The 20,169-nt window shown below is 35.1% G+C and overlaps 3 protein-coding genes across 4 annotated transcripts; 1 reads left to right on the top strand and 2 right to left on the bottom strand.

The window, feature by feature from the left end:
* Window positions 1-876: 876 nt before the first annotated feature.
* Window positions 877-4,161, bottom strand: LOC133697779 (metal tolerance protein 9-like). 2 transcript variants are annotated; one of them, XM_062120547.1, is made up of 7 exons: window positions 4,022-4,161; window positions 2,898-3,132; window positions 2,645-2,757; window positions 2,214-2,459; window positions 1,943-2,023; window positions 1,589-1,819; window positions 877-1,502 (listed from the first exon to the last, which is right to left on the bottom strand). In XM_062120547.1, the coding sequence occupies exons 2-7, from the start codon at window positions 3,079-3,081 to the stop codon at window positions 1,152-1,154; spliced, it is 1,206 nt and encodes a 401-aa protein (XP_061976531.1). In that variant the 5' UTR covers window positions 3,082-3,132; window positions 4,022-4,161; the 3' UTR covers window positions 877-1,151. The 2 variants fall into 2 exon arrangements, with proteins under 2 accessions (XP_061976531.1, XP_061976532.1); XM_062120548.1 differs by lacking the exon at window positions 2,898-3,132 and having other exon boundaries at window positions 4,022-4,155.
* On the bottom strand, window positions 3,810-6,769 carry LOC133697778 (metal tolerance protein 9-like). Its single transcript, XM_062120546.1, has 6 exons — window positions 6,346-6,769; window positions 6,134-6,246; window positions 5,638-5,883; window positions 4,961-5,041; window positions 4,646-4,876; window positions 3,810-4,530 (listed from the first exon to the last, which is right to left on the bottom strand). Exons 1-6 carry the CDS (start codon window positions 6,539-6,541, stop codon window positions 4,174-4,176), a joined length of 1,224 nt encoding a protein of 407 aa, XP_061976530.1. The 5' UTR covers window positions 6,542-6,769; the 3' UTR covers window positions 3,810-4,173.
* Window positions 6,770-10,105: 3,336 nt separating this feature from the next.
* LOC133697777 (pre-mRNA-splicing factor ATP-dependent RNA helicase DEAH7) lies at window positions 10,106-19,661 on the top strand. The gene is made up of 16 exons (XM_062120544.1): window positions 10,106-10,390; window positions 10,474-10,698; window positions 10,802-10,878; window positions 11,518-11,773; window positions 12,281-12,451; window positions 12,565-12,710; window positions 12,917-13,014; window positions 13,433-13,541; window positions 15,251-15,428; window positions 15,532-15,761; window positions 15,852-16,028; window positions 16,646-16,717; window positions 16,828-17,004; window positions 17,377-17,438; window positions 17,534-17,686; window positions 17,880-19,661. Exons 1-16 carry the CDS (start codon window positions 10,267-10,269, stop codon window positions 19,477-19,479), a joined length of 3,855 nt encoding a protein of 1,284 aa, XP_061976528.1. The 5' UTR covers window positions 10,106-10,266; the 3' UTR covers window positions 19,480-19,661.
* The last annotated feature ends 508 nt before the right edge of the window (window positions 19,662-20,169 follow it).

Here is a 20,169-nt window from a genome sequence, read left to right on the forward strand (position 1 = left end):
AAGGAATGCAAGGATCTTTGCTGGTAAATCAAAAAGCCACAACTTGTTTTTAATTACTGGTAAATCAAAAAGCCACAACTTGTTTTTAATTAAGTTGAAGGTTTTATTCGGGACAAACTTGATTTGGTAAGGAATGTCCCCATAGCACAAGAAAGGATATGGATTCATCAAGTTTGGAAGCTGAGCAATGAAGTTTTCTGGGTTGATAGTTAGTTTGTATCTCTAGCTATGTAATGTGCTCAATAGTTTAGCTTTGATGTGTTTCTTTGTTTTTATGGTCTTTAGGGCCATTTGGTTTTTTTGTGTTTGATCAACTTGTAGAACTATGGCATGCCCTCTTTTAATTTTTATATACAAATGTAAAATTACCAAAAAAAAAATAATTCAAAACAAGCAAACAAAAACAAAATCATTTTTCAATTTAAGATGCTGATTGTTCTTTAAAATTCTCCCAAGTTTTTTTTTTTAAACGTTTAGCAATCAACAACACTACTGAAGACAAAATCCCAGTGTAAGTCTCGTTGACAGGCATAGAAGACATCATTCTCATGTGAGCAAGAACAAAAGGGAGAAAAGCTTCAAATTCCATTTTATTTTCTTCGGATTCTAAACAAACAAAATGCAAGGGAGAGAACATGGAAACTATTAAGAAACCTTACAAGAACAGTTTCATAGCTCACTGAGGCATTTCATCGAACAAATGGGAGGGGCAGCAGATATACGTGGATGCCACCTCTCTACAACGTTTTAACCAGACAAGTGGAAACGGGGAAGGAAGGAATTTAGTACGGGTTTGATAATACTCACGGAAATTATCATCTTGCTGTCCCTGATGGTTGACAAAGGGAGAGCAGAACGTCTCTAAAAACGCGAAGATTAGAAATCAAGGAATTTGTGATAATTTTATTTCCCACAACCTGATTTGAGATTTGAACTAATCCTCATGACTAAAAAGGGAATATACCTTTAACCATCCGGCAACACCCTCAAATCATATTATTGTTAATATTCTTAAATCCATTGTTACTCCTGAAAGGAATCAGGCCGGTAATGACTAGCTCATTCTATTTACTTAATCACAATAAAAGTAGGCATATAACTCAATTAACCAGATCAAATGATCCACAATCTTGGCCATGATTTTGTTCCTTCTAGCTAGCTCGCTTCGGCTTGTGTTCTGGCTGATGAGTGTATTCGAAATCGATATGAACGAAAGCTCGCTCGACTTCAGAAAGTTGTTCAAGCTTCTCTTGAAGTGTCTCTCCAATGTTATGCGCGTGACCAAGGGACATGTCCTCTGGCAGGACAATATCAGCTTCCACGAAGTAATGACTACCAAATGTGTATGCCCTAACGGTATCGATTTGCTTAATCTCTTCATGATGATTCCAGATTAGATACGTCAGTTTTGCTAAATATTCTGGTGGGGCTGTCCTCCCGATCAACGACCAAACGTTCTCCATCACTGTACTTGCCCAATTGCTCATTGTGTATAGAGCTATCTGCATTACAATTAATTATGGTTAAATCAGTAAGCTACTAGCTGGATAAAAAATTGATTAACTCGGTGTCAACGCCAATGACTCACAAGTATAGCTCCGATAGGATCGAGCCACCAGAAGAATTTGATAGCCAATACAGCTGAGGCTAGACCAGTACAATTAGTAATGACATCGAATAAATGATCTTGAGCATATGCCCTGACAATTTCATTTTCGAATCTGCGACAGTATACCATGAGTACAAATTTTACTATTGTAGCTGAAACCATGATACCAATCATCCATTTTAGTTTGGTAGGATCCCTGTCTGGTTGAGCCTGCGTAGAGTAGATACCAAGTTTAGCATATGCATATGACCGATTTGGCTAGTGCCTAAATAACTCGTTGATCTTATATGCCGTCTGTTGAACCACGAAATAATCAGCACTCGTGTTGCATACCTTTGTAATAAGTTCTCTTCCTGATTCAAACAATATTTGTAGCCCAAGAGTTGCCATTACTGATGCAAAAACTACTATCCCCTGTAAACAGTTTGATTAGTTGATGGTCAAATCAATGCTTATTATGGGCTTACATAAAGACCTGACGAAAATCTCTCCAACTTTATTTTTCTCCTCGGAAGAAAAGGTTTGATTTCATTTGGCAAGTTAAGGTGTGAAACATGAGTTTTAGTTTCAAAATTGATGGAAAAGAAAGAGAGAGAAAACCCACCACAGGTTGCATCCTCTGCTTGCCAATGGGATACTGGTACTGATTCTGTTTCTTCATAGCATGATCAGTATACCACAGAATGAAACCTGACAAGAGATCCAAGAGAGAGTCCAAGGTTGATGCTATGACAGCCATTGATCTACTCTGAACCGAAGCATAAACTTTTGCCACGAAAAGCACCAAGTTTGCCACATTGGATGCATATATTGCTATCTTCTCCCTCTTTGCTAGCTGCTTCATTTCATTCTGTATCACCATCATAGGAAGCGTATTGAATTTTGATTAAGATATTTGTTAATTTGAAGCTTTCCAGGCCAGTTGATTTGGATGGTACTATTAGGCATCAGGAAATTGTCTACGTGGCACTTCACATGCTGTTTTCTGGCAGGTGTGAATGATATTGAACAGTTAAGTTAAGCTAGGCAACAAACCTCAGTCAAGCCCTCGCGCAAAACACCCAACTCGGTGAATGAGTCCACTTCATTGAACCCCTCGAGAAGCTCTTCCTGCTTCCTGTAGTATTCTGCAATTTTCCTCTGTCTCACTGGATGGAGAATAAAAGATTAAATTAAAGCTAGAGATCATCAAACTTATCAAATATTAATCAGAAAACAAATATTCAAGAGCTGTTCCTGTTTTATAGAACCAAAACAATTGATAGCATGACCAAAAGTGAAACGTTACTCATTGTCTTAAAAAAACTTCCTAAGCCAACATCGGAATCTCCACGCCTCTCCGGCAGCTGAAATTTATCCATATTAAGACGCCATGATGGCACGCTTGTGACCGAAGCATTCTCGCCAGGTGGGGGAGGTGATAAAAGCTCGGTTCTATAGTCAAACGAATCGATTCGGGGACTAGTAACCATTTTTTGTCGGCGGAAGAGTTTTTGCTTGCAGAGAAGGTAGGATTGTCACTCCTTAAATAGATAGAAACACAAGAAATGAAAGCTGATAAGATGGGACATTTTATAAACATTAAAACATATCAAGCCATCTTAGTTTAAAGGATAAAATACTATGAATCATTATATTTAACGAAGTATAAGCCATGGTTAATATTATTAGTTTAGCGCTAACAACTTTTCTGAAATTAAAGAAGTTGTTAAAGATAATACCGTCACCATTCATGCCTTGTTAGTCTGACTTGAGTTTATTTAATTTAAGGTTTTGCTGGTCTAGTATGAAAGGAATCCTAGCAGGAATATCTTCATTTCATTCGCAGCTCACGGTTTAATTATCACCAATCACAAAAGTATGAGAAGACAAACACAAGATCAAGATTAACACACATAGAACAACTAACCCACTAGCAAAGCTTTGTTATAATAATCAAAGCAACTAATCCACTAGCAAAAGGAAGTTATATTTCGTAAACTATATGCTTGTTTAAACAGAGAGTCACGGTTGCATAACAGATGAAGAGTTGCCACTAGCATCATGCTCGATGACCGATCTTGAGCATGCTACTATTGAAAGGGATATGCTGGCTCCCCGAAAGCATGCTCAAGATCAGTCATCAAGCATAATGCTTCGTTCCTTTTTTCTGCTTTCTTTTTTCTTGAAGGGGATGGCAGTTCAGAGGATCACACGTTACTAAACACTATTAAGCTCATTAATGAATTGAAAGTTTAATATAAACAAATACAAGTTGCCAAAATCCCAACTTAAATGACAAAACAAATATCCCAGTAAACAAAACAACTGCTTTCTTCCATCCCCAACACCCCTTATAAGTTTCCCCCCCACAGATAAATATCAATCCAAGCTACCAAGTTTCTACACCTCTTCAAGTTTATAGATACTCACTTATCATACGATCAGCTTGTTTCATATAATTCCTTCAGTAAGATTCGATTTGTTATTTCCATCGTTAATTGAAGATGTCCTCAGGAAGATCCCGGAAAGTGTTCGTTATGCCTTGAACCATAACAAGGTAGTCTCCATTAAGGGATTTTCTTTCAGAATATTCCTGGACGTTTGGACTTGTGCTCCAGATGATGAGTGGTATCAAAATCCACATGGACAAAAGCTCTCTCAACTCCAGGAAGTTGTTCTAGCTTCTCTTCAAGTGTCTCTCCAATATCATGCGCTTGATCAAGAGACATGTCCTGTGGCAAGACTATATGAACCTCCACAAAGTACTGACAACCAAATGTGTATGCTCTAACGGTTTCGATGTGCTTAATCTCCTTGTGATGGTTCCAGATTAGATACGTCAGCTTAGCTAAATACTCTGGTGGAGCTGTCCTCCCTATTAATGACCGAACATTATCCACCACTGTCTTTCCCCAATTGCTCATTGTATATAAAGCTATCTGCAGTTCAGTTTCAATATATCAGTTGTTCCTATACTATAATAAACTGAAAAGAGGGAGCATATACCAATATTACTGAATAATTCTGAATCGTTAGCTAACACCGTCAACTTACAAGGATGGCTCCAATAGGATCAATCCACCAGTAAAACTTGATAGCTAACACTGCTGACCCTAGACCGATTGAATTAGTAATGACATCAAAAAAGTGATCTTGAGCATATGTCCTGACAATTTCATTGTTGAATCTGCGGCAATATACCACGAGCACAAATTTTACCACTGTGACAGAGACCATAATGCCAATCATCCATTTTTCTTTGTTAGGATCTCTTTCTGGTTGAGCCTGCATAAAGTTAATTAAAGATGACTTTAAATGCTTTCTGATAATATAGCAGTTGTAGTGTAGATTAATGAATGTTGCATCTACCCTTGTAACAAGTTCTCTTCCTGACTCGAACAATATCTGTAATCCAAGAGTTGCCATTACTGATGCAAAAATAACTATTCCCTGAAAAAAAAAGTACCTTGGGTCAGTGAAAAAGCACAATATATACATAAGAAGGCTTAAACAATTGATAACCTTAATTACGCAGTTTTGATTGATACACTCTCATTGGACTTGGTTACTACTGTGTACTGTTAAAATAATTAAGATCAAATACAAAAAGAAGGTTAAAATTCTGAATCATCTGTATATTATAAGTGCTTAGTCTTAACTTAAATACAAATAAAGTATATATAGATTAAACTGAAAGTACTATTCTATCCTTAATAAATAAGACTATATAAATATTATTTAACATATACCATACTTGTACCTTCTTCAATGACCTAAAGGTTTCATTAAAGCCACTCGAGGCAAAAGGCAGCAAATGAAGTATTGCATAATTTTGAGTGTTTCTGCTAAACGATGCACCAATGCTGGAGTGCTTTATGGACAATTGTTTCCAGGGACGTTGATCTAGCAACGAAGACTTAAAGTTGAGGTTTTGAGGATTCGAATGCTTGATTTCGAATCACCCACTTTCAAGGCACTGAAAAACAATGAACAAGAAGGGCATAGACAGCTTTTATTTCAAGATCAGCTTAGGGAATAAGGCCTACCACAGGTTGCATTCTTTGCTTGCCAATAGGATATCGATATTGATTTGGTTTTTTCATAGCGTAAGCAGTGAACCACAGAATAAATCCTGCCAATAGATCCAAGAGGGAGTCCAAAGTTGAAGCTATCACTGCCAATGATCTGCTCTCAAAAGAAGCATACACTTTAGCCAAGAAAAGCACCAAGTTGGCTACATTTGATGCACATATTGCCACTCTCTCATTCCTTGCAAGTTGTTTCATTTCATCCTGAACCAAAAAAACAAGTTTTAAGCATAACAAAGATAACATGATAGAGAGAAATCTTCATGAGAGTCAATTGGGAACAAATTAAAATGATTGAAACAGAACCGAGTTACTATAAGATTATGGTCTCAAAATAGTTATGACTTGGGACAAATTGTGGTTCCGCTCCTACAAGCACTCGTATTTGATTTGAGGGATTGAAAAACATATAGGAAAAAAAGAGAAGGAAAGGAAAAGGACGAAAACAATAAACCTCCGTTAAGCTTCCTTGCGAAATGCCCAATTCAACGAATGATTCCACTTCATTGAATCCCTCGAGAAGCTTTTCCTGCCATCTGTAGTACTCTGAAATTTTCTTGTGTCTCCCTGCCAGAGAAGGGTGGGGGGGAAGAAATCCTTAAATTCATAGGCAACTAGTGTTTTAAGCATTTAATTGATGACATTAAAAATCAATGGAAAGCTCACTCGGTCTCTTAAGAAAATATCCAAAGCCATAATGAGAATCCATCCGTCTCTCTGGCAACCGGAACTTATCAATACTAAGTTGCCAGGACGGCTCCATGGTCATCATGTTCACAGTCTCTCCTGCCACAGCGGGCGATAGAAGATCCGTACGATGGTCTAACGAATCTGCTCGAGGACTGCTCTGTTTGCTCACCATTTTTTAGCCCAGGAATTTGCCTTGAAGTTGTTCAGGGCTTTTAATAAGTTGTGAGTGTTCCAATCAGACTAGGCTCTCTTTATAAACAGCAACAAGTTAAAAGAATCTGCTTTGAAATGAAGCAAGAACTATAACCACTCCTTTTTATAGAACTGTCAAGAGGGTGTCCACAGATTTTGTAAAGGGAAAGCATGGAGAACATGGTTTTCATAACACTAGCTAAAATTGGAGAGATTTTCAAAGTAGCACCATCTCGAGCCTTCATTGGAGGCTGGAGCTGACAATTGTATTTGATTCATCATTGTACATCAAGCATGAAAGGAATCTCAAACAACGAATATGTTCCTTTTGTTCATATCATAAACAGAATTCAATTCTTGCTTGGTTAAGTGGCTTTCAGCATCCATTTTCTAAGACTAGCTGATTGAAAGATTCGCAACAATATTCATGGAATAATGGACTCATCATGAAAGCCAGTATAGCTAGACTGCCTGAGGTCCTTAGGGTTATTGAGTTGTGGAAGAGAATCTAATCACATACTCCACTTTACCGGTGGAAATTCTGTGGGACGATTGCTTCAACTAATTCTCCTCTGTCGTGTGTACAGATACTTTGCTTTACTTACGAAAAATAATTTTTTTATTTTGATTTGTAATTCAAAAGTTGTTTATGAAAAATAATTCATAGCAACAATAAGTTAAAATGACTTTTAATAAGAGTATGTTTAGTAATATAATTTAAATGTAGTATAGGTTATAGTTCATAAGCTAAATTTTTCAAATTTCAATCAAAGCCAAAATTATTTATAGCCAAACAAACTTAAAATAAATTAAATTAATTGTAAAATTTAATTATTTGCACACATAACAGATTATACTTGGTATCACTTATGCAAATGTTAATTTCCTATCAAAGCAAAATTTGTATTCAATTTTATAATAAAATTTTTATTTAAGCATATTTGTTACAAATAGCTTTAGACTTTAATCAAAAGTTTGATACAGAATTGAATCAAAACTTTATTCCAGTAAAAAAAATAAAATCTTTAACTTTCAACTCACAGATTTTAACTTGTACTGCATTCTTTAAAACAAAATCATTTTCAATTTTTTTCATTAAATATGTTTTAAATTTAAAATTATTTTCTTCATATATTATTTATAAAAAAAATAACCTTCGAATTATGACTTAAATTTAAAATTCATAATTCATAGGCTCTATTAAATGGACTCATACCCTGTTTGTTCGTGGAAAATAATGTATTGTAAATTATTTTTTAAATTTTTTTATATTTGTTTATCATTAGAAAAATTAATTATTGAAAAATATTTTTCTATTAAAAAAAATTGTGGCTTAGTTTTTATAAGTATCCCTTTTATTTTGAACAAAAAATACTTCGAGAAGTTGATAAAATTAAAAAATATTTTGTTAATTATTGATTATATTAAATTTGATCATTAATCTTTTGATTGCTATATATTTTGTTTTTATTTTTAATTTTATTTTTTTAATTTTTTACCTTAAAATTTGATTTAATTTGATTTTTATATGAACTTTGATACTCATTCTTTTAATTTTTATTTAATTTTCTCTTATTTTTTTAATTAAAATATTTTATCTGTCAGGTTTTGTTCCTATTTTCTTAGTACTATTTATTTTATTTAAAATAATTTATAAAAATAATTTTTTAAAAAAATTTCATTCTCTTTCAATTTTTTTATTGTTAGATTTGATTTTTATTATTTTAATTTATTTCTATTTTATTTGAAATAATTTATAAAAATAATTTTTTAATTTCATCTTTTTAATTTTTTTTATTTGTCAAATTTAGTTCTCATTTTATTAATAAATTATAAAAATAAAACATTAATAAGTTATTTTTTAATTTATTTTTCATAATATAGTCAAATACTGAAAATTATTTTTAAACTTTTATTTTCATAATATTATCAAATATCAAAAATTAAATCACTTTTCAAGAATTTTTTTTTAAAAAAATCAGCAACCAAGAGGGCTTAACTCATTTTTATCTAAAATTGTTAGTAAAGATAAATTAAAAATTAAAATCAAATGTCATTATCAGATGTCTTTCAAAAGTTTTTCTTTCTGCCACAACTCTTATTCTACCCTGGGGCATATTAGTGATATCATAATAATTAATTCCCATTTTTCCCCTGTCCAAAAACCTTAGCTATCCAGTATCCATGGGCTCTTCTTTTCTTTTCGTTTTTTTTTAAAGCTATCCAAGGGCTCTACAGCTCCTGGAGCTGAAAAAGAAAATGGAACTCCAACTTAACCCTGTAATTATATCCAAATTTTAATTCCATCCAAATACAGTTTTAAATGTCAGTTGAATCCTTAAATATTCAGGAAAGAATGTCTACAAAACAGCTTCTATTTTCGAGCAGAACACAAAATTGGGCGGAATCTACCAACAAATATAGATAAAGGGATTCAATTGAAAGTTTTAAACTTCAAGATAAAAAAATGATTTAGGGACTCGGGAGAGAATGTGGACTCGAGCGAGAATGCACTAATTTCAAGGGTTGAAATTGCAAAAAAATATTAATTTTATAAATCATTTCAAATAAAACAAAGTAATAATTAAAAAAAATAAAGAACTATGAAAAACAAATTAAAATATTACTTTGAACACATAGAGGGCTACATATTGAAATTGAGAAGGTAAGATAAAATAAGGAGAAAAAAAGATCATTATTCGCAAACCAAAGGCCAGCAGGCCAAACACGTCATTCAGGGAGGAAAGGGCAACCAAAATGATTCCAATGTCTTCGACTCTTCGTGAAGAGCATTGTTTAGCAACTTCAATACACTGCACACGCTGTCCTTATACATCAAAGGATTTACACACAATGACACGTTTGTTGCATGCATCAATTATTTTTGTTTTTTTAATAAAAATCTATATTTATTAAAATATCAAATATCCCCTCAATCAACTTAATTATAATTAAAAAACTAAGATGATAATACAAAAAAGTCTTTAGACACCTATTTATATATAAAAAAATTGCATTTGATGGTGATTTAGTAAATTTATTTTTCTTTAAAAGATGAAAATTCAAAAAAAAAAACCCAGATGCTTGTTATATAAATTTTACTTTTAAAAATGATTTAGTTATTTCACCGAACTTTAAAAAATTAAAAAGATATATTGTTTCTGATTAATCTGACAATGACTATAAGCAAAAAAAAAAAAAAAAATACCTCATCTAATTACACTTTCATAATTACACTTTCAATAATTTAGTGTGTAAATGACAAAAACATCATTAAACTATAGTCATTCCACCCAAAACATCATTACACTACGTGTATAATGAAACATTGCGTGTGTGTATATATATATATATATATATATTTTGTTTTTGTTTTTTTCTCCTTATAATAAATGATATCTAACTATTTATCAACTGAAAAAGTTTCCATTTAAAGTATGGGCCTGGACCGCCGACTTTGAATCTAGTCACAAACAAACAGTCACTGGCTCAGTGGGCATTGTAGCCCAAATTTAGTCAGGGCCAGATTCTTAATTAATTCTCGAATGACAGCCGGATTTTCTCTGACCCTTCAAAAGTCGGTGAAATCCCAACCTGGTTCTCTCTCCCAGCTAATTTGTCTAGGGTTTTAATCTACTACTCGATCCAAACCCCCAGGTACGCGTTCTCTTTGTCAAATTTTGATTTAGCAGTAAAAGTGGAGTCATGGATATAGACAAGTCAGTAGTTACAATGGAAGCAGAGCAGAGCAATGGTGGTGCCGGAGGCTTATTTGTTCCTAAAAAGGAGAAACTCGAATTTCGGCCTCCTGAAAGAAAATCACTTTTAGGTATTATTTTTTATCCATCCTTCCATCTATATATTTATCTATATTATAAATAGAAAATTAAAAATTTGAGTTGATAAAATTAGGTTTAGATGTACTTGCGATTGCGAAACGAGGAGGATCTGATGCAAATGGAGGAGGATTTAAGGCTCCAAAGGAAAGAGCTACAACTTCTTTTATGGCGTCGATTGATGAAGAGGAAGAGGCTACTGAATCTTCTGGATTAGATGAAGTAGAAAACGATGGTGGAAGTGAGAGTGGTGTACGCAGAAATGTAAATAGGCGATATCGGGAAGCCTCCTCTAGCGAGAGTATGACTTCACTTATCTTCAAGATGTTCTATTTTTTATTTACTTATTTACTGAAATTTCCTGTTTTTTTCTCTTCTAATTGTTTTTGAATTATGCATACCAGAAAGTGCTGTGACTCGAGAGGGATCGCATAGTAACACACATGGAACTCCTCGTTCTAGAGAAAATCTGTCATCAGATGTAAGTTAATCTTGTTGTTGATATTTCGGTGCTCACTACTGCATTTCCAAGAAAGTGATTTTTTTACTTCAGCTTTGGTTGGTGAAATTACAGAACAGCAATGAGAAATAGGACAAAAGTTTTAATCTATTAATAGTGTGATATTTTGTTGATCCTTGTAGAATTTTAACAATGAAACTGCCCTTGAATTCTAATGAGACAAAATCTAACTTCTGAGGTTCATGATGCTAACATCTCTATGTAGAACTGGATATGTTGAACAAACCTACTAAGAAGCTATTGACTTCTTGATTCCATAACATGTAACTTTTGACTCCTTGGTCTGTTTTAGGTGTTTTGATTAAACGGTTCTACTATAAGAATTTGAAGGGATAAGTTTCTGCCATAACAGAATTACTGCTGTTATTTTCACTTCCATGTGCTTACTGGCTCTCTGTAATCAATGTTTTCCCACAAACATAGTTGAGTAGAAATCAGGGGACTAGGGTGGAAGGGGATTATACCTTGATGCCTTGAATTATTGTGCCTTTTTCACTAAACACTTCTTTGGTATTTAGCAATTATTTTTACGAGATTTTGTGGTTTGTAAGAGTACATACTGTATATGGTGTCTAATTTTGCCATGTCTCTTAATTGAAGGATTGTGCTACTTATACCGGGAGCTCCCGGAGTGTTAAGTGTAGGAGTCCTGGGAGTGAGAGAGGTGACCGAGGTAGGGATAGAAAGGGCCTTAAAGATGATGCTAGGGATGAAAGCAGGAGGGGGAGAGACAGGCACAGCAGTGATCGTGAAGAACGGTATCGTGGAAGGGAAGCACGTGGACGGTATGAACAGGAGTATGATGGAGACTATGGAAGAAAACGAAGTCGGTATGAAGGTTCAAGGAGGACACCAGGTATGCAGTTCTTGTTTTTGCTTTTATCCAATGCCTTTCCACTTTACAAACCCACAACAAAAGATAATGAGATTAAACAAAAGACTCTCCAACCCAGTCTCTCCTCAAATATTTCCCTGCCTTACATAAAAACAATAAGGATTTCTTGGAACTCTGTTTTCAAGATCAACATTTTGACATGTTTAAGAATTTCTATATACCAGTTTATGGGATTGTCATCTGTCATGTCTTGGTTATGCGAACTTTAACTATTTATTTCGAAGAATAACAATGTTCCATTATTGATCCATCTCCTTACCCCCTCCCCCATATTCCTCCCCACATAGAAGACTAAGGTGAAAACCCAGAACAAGCATGATTCTGTAGTTTAGAACTGCAGATATTCTTCTGCAACTGTCTTAGGATCCTTTTCTTTTCTTTCCTTCTTTCTTTCTTTCTTTGTAGATACTTCAAGAAGACTGCCATTGGGAATTTGTTCATTCTAATACAAAAATGTTGATCTTGCAGGCAGGTCTGATTGGGATGATGGGAGATGGGAATGGGAAGAAACACCTCGGCAGGATAGTTATAATACTAGCCGACGCCACCACCCTTCCCCATCACCAATGTTTGTTGGTGCCTCACCTGATGCACGATTAGTTTCCCCATGGATGGGTGGCCACACACCTCGCAGTAGTGGTATGTCAAGGGAGTGTAATCTCTTTTGGAATTTTGCTTGTTTTAGATGGTGCTAGAGGTTCTAATTTCTTTCTCTTGTTGACTTCGGGCACATTTCCTATTGTAATACACAGGTTCTGCTGCTTCTCCTTGGGATCACATTTCTCCCTCGCCAGTTCCAATACGTGCTTCTGGATCATCATTTAGGTCTTCCACTTCTAAATATGGTGGGAGGTCCCATCAACTTACTTTTTCCACCACAAGTGCGCCATCATTGGAGGTATTATTAATTAGTTGACACCATACACCTTTTTTTTCCCTTCAATATTTTATATAAAAAGCAGTCACATCTAGCAGATTGTACTGTAAAGACACTATTTTATCTCTCTCACATTGAAGTAGTTTATGGTCATGCTCTGCCTCATATGGTCGCTTGTGTGATTTAACTTGTTGAAGTCATTATTATATTTAACTTTGTTTCTGCAGGATGGTGAAGGAGATAAAACTTATTCATCCGAGGAGCACAATCATGAGATTACTGAAAGTATGCATCAAGAGATGGAATACAATTCTGACCGAGCCTGGTAATTTGTTTTCTGGTATTCATATGAGATTGCAAACACTGCTAGTTATTCATCATTGGTGGCATTGAAATTTGTGGGTTTTTTTATAAGCTTATGAGGATGACTGTGTCATATCGAACTCTTGGAAGAAGATTCAACTGCACAGATCTGAAAATGTCATTTTGTTTCGTTAGTTATGCTTAGTTACCCTTCTTTATCTGCATACTTTCTTAATCCTCCTTGGCTTTACATGTTACACGGACTTTTTAAGTTTTGTTAGCTAAGTTCAACTATGTGACCTTAATTCCTATGCGATAGTTCTGCTAAGGAATGTTGTTTTGATTGCTGATCCTTCTTTTCTCAATGATTTCTTCAAGAATTTGAAATCATAGTATATTCCTTACAATTTTTTTTTCTTCTAAATGGAGTTTCAATATAGGTACGATAGAGAAGAAGGCAATACAATGTTCGATGCTGATAGCTCATCATTCTTCCTTGGGGATAACGCCTCATTCCAGAAAAAGGAGGCAGAGTTGGCCAAAAGACTGGTATGCTTGAAATGCCTAAATACCTTTTCTATTTCCCCCTCTCTTTGTGTGGCAATTTTGTTTTTCTTCTCGAAGCAAGAATGTCAATTGTTTGAGGCTGTTGATCATATCATATATAATGTATGTGATGGATGCAAAATGTTTGTTAACTTTTAATTTATTTCATGTGCCCATTGTAAGGCTCGAATTCACCATATTCTTTTCATGTAGACAATTGGGATTCGGGAAATTTACAAAAATATTAAAACTGCAGGAGCTGCTACGGTTCTGTCAATAGTGAAGTAGTTTTGTCGTGTGTCACAAAGTGATTGGTTAAGAGATGCCAAATTATTTTTGATCCCTTTAAATTTAGAAATGTGTCACTTTGGCTCTTATAGTATAAACAAATCTTTCAAAGTCACCCATATAGTTTTCACAAAAGCTAATGGAATTTTCACTTTTTCCAACTTCTCTTTCACTTTTTAAGATATTTGTGATGTTTCCTTTCAAACTTCTATCCACATAATAATATCTAAAAAAAAATTAAAAACCAAAAAAATACATAACAAATTAAAAAATAGCCTTGATAGATGTGATGATATTTCATTGCAATAGCTATCTTCAAAATTTATCTATATTAACCTTATGTTTCAACAAGCTTCAGTGTAGTCCTTGGAAATATTAGCTAAAGGAGGAAGCTTACCTCCTCATCTTTTCTTTCCAAACTCTTATACATGAAATCACATATAACATTTTTAATGATTTATTCATATGCCAAAATATTTTGAAAGTATGAAACATTACAATACACATAATATCGCCTGTGCAGCCTTTTAGAGCTTCTTTGGTCCCTTACTTTTCTAACTTTTGTTGCTTTGTTTTAAAGCAAAGCAATTAAAATACTAAAAAAAAAATACTAAAAAAGTGTTTGGTAATGATCTTAAAAATTAGATGCTTAACTTTTGAGGCTGGAAGGTGATTTTTATAAGAGCAAGTTAAAGGTATATTAACTTCTACCTTAAAAAGCACGGGAAGTGATGCTTCTTGAGATGGAAGGCTGCTTATTTTATTTAAAATACAAAAATAATCATAAATATTTTAAAATTACAAAAATATCTATATTGCAGTTTACCCTAATATATATAAACTCTACCATGAAGTTTCTTAATTAAATTATTTAGTAGCTTTATTTACTCATAAAAAAACTATGTAATGATCTGCCTCTTCTTTTTTGTTATGTTATTTGTTATATTTTTATGTTTTCCAAAGAGAGAATTCATTTTTTAAGCAATTTAATTTAATTTAAGTTATGTCTTTGACAGTAATTTTAATTTCAAACAGTGCAACAGTAGACTATACTGTTACTTGACAGATACTATTGATTAGACATGCTTTTGTGTTTTCAATCCTTAATAGTCTTATTTACCATAATTTCATGCCTGGAGCAAGACCTAGAAAAGAAATGTGGTACCGCACTATGCTGTTTTCAGTTATTGTAGAAATCTGAAGAGTTATTTTACTGCACAGGTTGTGCTTTTGATAAGTAGTGGTTCTGCTATATAGCATTCCATCATTAGGTAATTGAGTCCATCAATACTTGACAACTGATATATGTTTCAGCTGTTTTTGTTAAATACAGTTGCTTAATCCGCCGCTTCTGTTTTTTTTCAGTATTATGAATGATTTTTTAGTTAATCACACTGCTTCCTAACTGTGGCATCATTAAACAGGTTCGAAGAGATGGAACTAAAATGTCACTTGCTCAAAGCAAAAAGTTATCTCAGCTTAGTGCTGATAATGCCCAATGGGAGGATCGGCAACTTATGAGATCTGGGACAGTTAGAGGTACCGAAGTGCAGACTGAGTTTGATGATGAGGAAGAGCACAAGGTTATTCTTCTTGTACATGGTAAGTAAATGTTATGCTAACAGTCATGCTTAATTAATACGAGAAATAATATACATGATTGTTATTTTCTCGCTAAAATTTTCATCATCCTGTGTTGCTATAGACACAAAGCCTCCTTTCCTGGATGGAAGAGTTGTTTTTACCAAACAAGCGGAGCCAATAATGCCCCTAAAAGATCCCACCTCAGATATGGCCATTATTTCAAGGAAAGGATCTGCTCTGGTCAGAGAAACTCATGAGAAGCAAAGCATGAATAAATCACGTCAGCGGTTTTGGGAGCTTGCCGGCTCAAAACTCGGTGATATTCTTGGTGTAGAGAAAACTGCTGAACAGGTGATAATTTCATATCATAATGATGATATGATTTAAAAAACATTCTTATTCTGAAAATAGGTGGTAATTTACTGTTTGTTTCAATCACAGATTGATGCTGACACTGCAGCTGTTGGCGAGGAAGGTGAAATTGATTTTAAGGAAGATGCAAAATTTGCACAGCATATGAAAAAGGGGGAAGCTGTAAGTGATTTTGCAAAGTCAAAAACTCTATCTGAGCAGCGGCAATATCTACCTATATATTCAGTGCGAGATGAGTTGTTGCAGGTTTGACATTTCTCCATAACCTTAACTTATTTTTACAGACAATAATTGGGCAACCATTTGATTCCTCATCATTCAAGCATTGAAAAGAATGTATATACTGCTTGTTTTGGTCATATTCCCATTTTTCCTTTTATTTTATGGAAAGAGGGGATGGGTTCTTTTTCAGAGGGCTGAGGGAAAGGTTGATCCACTTGGAGAAGCAGATAATGTAATTTAATGATCTGATCACATCTATCAGGGGAAGAACATGGAATGTTTCTGCTAAAATACTTACCATTTCCTTTCCTATTTTTGTTATTGCGGTTTTGTACGACAATGGTGCTTGGACCTTCTTCAGCATGGCATCATGGTTGTGCTTTATGCCCATGAGTTGTAGCTGAATTGCTGTGCTATCCTTCCTATCTCCTAATGGGTTTGGATTTTGAAGCTACTTGTAAAAGAAAAAAAAATTGTAGTGATTGATCATCTTCACTGATTTATTTTTTGTGCATTTTAATAGACCACAATTCACTGTATAATTTCCCTTTCATACTGTTGTTGTGCACTGCACAAAGTACTTGTTTAAAAATTCTGTCTGGCCCTTTTTATCTCATTTATTTTCAACCTGCATTGGGTAGGTCATTCGTGAAAATCAAGTGATAGTTGTTGTTGGAGAGACTGGTTCAGGAAAGACAACTCAACTGACACAGGTTTCTCCTTTATATTTTCCTTCTCTTATCATAGAGTTTTTAATGGTTTGTAAAAATGCATATCTATGCACCTCAGTAACTGGAATCTGACTTGTTTATTTTTTTTATAGTATCTCCATGAAGATGGGTATACAACAAATGGGATAGTTGGTTGCACCCAACCAAGGCGTGTTGCAGCCATGAGTGTTGCAAAAAGAGTTAGCGAAGAGATGGACACTGAATTGGGGGATAAAATAGGTTATGCCATTCGTTTTGAGGATGTGACCGGGCCAAATACAATAATTAAGGTGAGTAACTGGTGAGTTGTTGTAGTAAACATTTTTAATAATGGTTTCTGAAAATGCCACCTGTGATGATTTTTTTTTGTTGTTGCTGAAAGACAATGAATACCGGATTGTGAATTACAAAAGAAAGGAGGAATAATGAATGTTCATGGAAAGTACCTTAGAAGCACCAAGTGTTATTTTGAAAAGAAAGGAAGTAGAAGAAAACCCTGAAAATGATAGAATTCAGCGTCTGGCAATGATGAGAAGAGTTTCCTGAGAAATTTAACTATTTAAGTGTAAAAAAACTATTAAATAGCAGATATATGCACTTGCCTGTACTTTAATTTGTACAAGATTTATAACATTCTAAAATTTTTGCTTTACATTTTGCAGTACATGACTGATGGAGTACTCTTGCGTGAGACACTGAAAGATTCTGACCTTGATAAGTATCGGTATGAGAATTTCTAGATTTCGAGTAACTAGATAATTTTACAAGAAAATTTCAATGTTATGAAAACAAGACTGAATGGTTGGCTGGTTGTTGCAGTGTCATTGTCATGGATGAAGCACATGAGAGATCATTAAGCACTGATGTGTTGTTTGGGATCTTGAAAAAGGTGGTTGCCCAGCGTCGTGACTTCAAACTCATTGTGACATCTGCAACTCTAAATGCTCAAAAATTTTCAAATTTCTTTGGGAGGTAACTTAAGAATGGCTTTTACTAACAAAATGTTCGTTGTATCAAGGTTGTTTTTCTTTTTCCATGTGCTGTTTGAGAACATTATGCATAACTAGAAGCTTCTCAATTCTAAAACTCTTTTAATTTCAGAAAAAATAATCTCCACGTCTTGCATTCATTTGACCAACATAAGTAATTTCTGAATCTGTTGCAGTGTACCTATTTTCCACATCCCTGGGAGAACATTTCCAGTAAATATCTTGTACAGTAAAAGTCCTTGTGAAGATTATGTTGAAGGTGCAGTGAAGCAGGCCATGACTATCCACATTACCAGTCCTCCTGGCGACATTCTCATTTTCATGACTGGCCAAGACGAGATTGAGGCGGCCTGTCATGCTCTTGCAGAGCGCATGGAACAGCTTACCTCCTCCTCCAAGAAAGCAGTGCCTAAACTCTTAATACTACCCATATACTCCCAACTTCCAGCTGATTTACAAGCGAAGATATTCCAAAATGCTGAAGATGGGGCCCGCAAATGCATTGTTGCCACCAACATTGCTGAGACTTCTTTGACTGTGGATGGAATTTTTTATGTCATTGACACGGGTTATGGAAAAATGAAAGTTTACAACCCAAAGATGGGTATGGATGCTCTCCAAGTTTTCCCTGTTAGTCGTGCTGCTGCAGATCAGCGTGCTGGGCGTGCTGGTAGAACTGGTCCGGGCACATGTTATAGGCTTTATACAGAGAGTGCTTACCTAAATGAAATGCTTCCCAGTCCAGTTCCAGAGATCCAGCGGACAAATCTTGGCAATGTGGTTTTGTTGCTCAAGTCACTTAAAATTGAAAATTTGCTGGACTTTGATTTCATGGACCCACCACCACAGGACAACATCCTTAATTCTATGTACCAGTTGTGGGTCTTGGGTGCTCTAAACAATGTTGGTGCCCTTACTGATCTTGGCTGGAAAATGGTGGAGTTCCCATTGGATCCCCCTCTAGCTAAGATGCTCTTGATAGGTGAACAGTTAGAGTGTATAAATGAGGTTTTGACAATTGTGTCGATGCTTTCAGTGCCATCAGTGTTTTTCCGGCCCAAGGATAGAGTGGAGGAGAGTGATGCTGCAAGAGAAAAGTTCTTTGTGCCAGAGTCCGACCACTTGACTCTTCTTAATGTTTACTTGCAGTGGAAAGAGCACCAGTACCGGGGAGATTGGTGTAATGATCATTTTTTGCATGTCAAAGGATTACGAAAGGCTAGAGAGGTTAGATCCCAGCTGCTAGACATTCTCAAGACATTAAAAATCCCGCTAACATCCTGTGGGTATGATTGGGACGTTGTACGGAAAGCCATCTGCTCTGCATATTTCCACAATTCAGCGAGATTAAAGGGTGTCGGGGAGTATGTTAATTGCCGGAACGGAATGCCTTGTCATTTACACCCAAGCAGTGCTCTTTATGGTTTAGGCTACACTCCAGATTATGTAGTTTATCATGAATTGATCTTGACAACAAAGGAGTACATGCAATGCGCCACTGCAGTGGAGCCCCAGTGGTTGGCTGAGCTGGGACCAATGTTTTTCTCTGTGAAAGATTCAGACACATCAATGCTGGAGCACAAGCGAAAGCAGAAAGAAGAGAAAACAGCAATGGAAGAGGAAATGGAGAATTTGAGGAAGGTGCAAGCCGAGACGGACAGAGAAAGTAGGGAGAAGGAAAGGGAGAAGAGGGCAAAGCGGCAGCAACAAGTCTCAATGCCTGGGTTGAAGAAAGGCTCTTCCACATACTTGAGACCGAAGAAGTTCGGTTTGTAAATGTAAATTATTTTGTACTTCTGGTCAACTGTTACCAACTCCTGCCAGAAAATAGGAATGTTATACGAGAGAATTTTGCCCCCCTCAGGTGTAAAAAGAACAACGAAATTAGAGTTGCTGATTGTAAGAGTATACGAGTGCTTGGTAATTGATGTCAAGGTTTACTGACAGCATTTGAATCATTTCATGCGATGTCTTAAAATTGTAACAAATCATGTCATGTTTCTGTCCTGGTTATGCAGATTGGTCGATGGGTATTAGCTACATGGAAATGTGTGCTGTGTAGCAGAAATATCGTGTTGCGAGCCTGTGATGGGCCGAGCCGAAGGCGTGCCTTCATTTAGCTTGGACTGAATATTTTCCAAGAGCCGGGGTCTCCTTCCGAATTAACCTCCTATAATACTAAAAACCTTGGGAAATTAATGATGCTCCACTATTTATAAATATTTATTTTTATTTTCAATTCAGCCTTCTCTTTTTTTCTTCAATTTCTCCTTTTTAAAATTTTATTCTTTTTTCCTCTCACAATTTTATCTTTTTTTTTCTCATGTATTTGGATTTTTTTTACAGTTATTCAGATTATTTTTATATTGTTAAACTAATTAGATCATATCAAAATTATTTGAATACAGTTTAATTTTAAATCCAAGCCAGACCAAGTTAGTTAGGTCATATTAATATAAATTTTCT

This window comes from Populus nigra, chromosome 6, assembly GCF_951802175.1.
Source record: "Populus nigra chromosome 6, ddPopNigr1.1, whole genome shotgun sequence".
NCBI classification, from domain to species: Eukaryota; Viridiplantae; Streptophyta; class Magnoliopsida; order Malpighiales; family Salicaceae; genus Populus; species Populus nigra.

Excerpts from the sequence above, each read along its gene's own strand:
- LOC133697778 (XM_062120546.1), bottom strand. The coding sequence starts at position 6,541 with ATGGTGAGCAAACAGAGCAGTCCTCGAGCAGATTCGTTAGACCATCGT. Across the intron at positions 5,884-6,133 it reads CGCAAGGAAGCTTAACGGAG|GATGAAATGAAACAACTTGC; the intron begins GTTTATTGTTTT and ends TTTTTGGTTCAG. Across the intron at positions 4,877-4,960 it reads GAAGAGAACTTGTTACAAGG|GCTCAACCAGAAAGAGATCC; the intron begins GTAGATGCAACA and ends AACTTTATGCAG.
- LOC133697777 (XM_062120544.1), top strand. The coding sequence starts at position 10,267 with ATGGATATAGACAAGTCAGTAGTTACAATGGAAGCAGAGCAGAGCAAT. Across the intron at positions 10,699-10,801 it reads GGAAGCCTCCTCTAGCGAGA|AAAGTGCTGTGACTCGAGAG; the intron begins GTATGACTTCAC and ends TATGCATACCAG. Across the intron at positions 10,879-11,517 it reads GAGAAAATCTGTCATCAGAT|GATTGTGCTACTTATACCGG; the intron begins GTAAGTTAATCT and ends TCTTAATTGAAG.
- LOC133697779 (XM_062120547.1), bottom strand. The coding sequence starts at position 3,081 with ATGGTTACTAGTCCCCGAATCGATTCGTTTGACTATAGAACCGAGCTT. Across the intron at positions 2,758-2,897 it reads AAGTTTTTTTAAGACAATGA|TGAGACAGAGGAAAATTGCA; the intron begins GTAACGTTTCAC and ends TTCTCCATCCAG. Across the intron at positions 1,503-1,588 it reads ATCCTATCGGAGCTATACTT|ATAGCTCTATACACAATGAG; the intron begins GTGAGTCATTGG and ends ATTGTAATGCAG.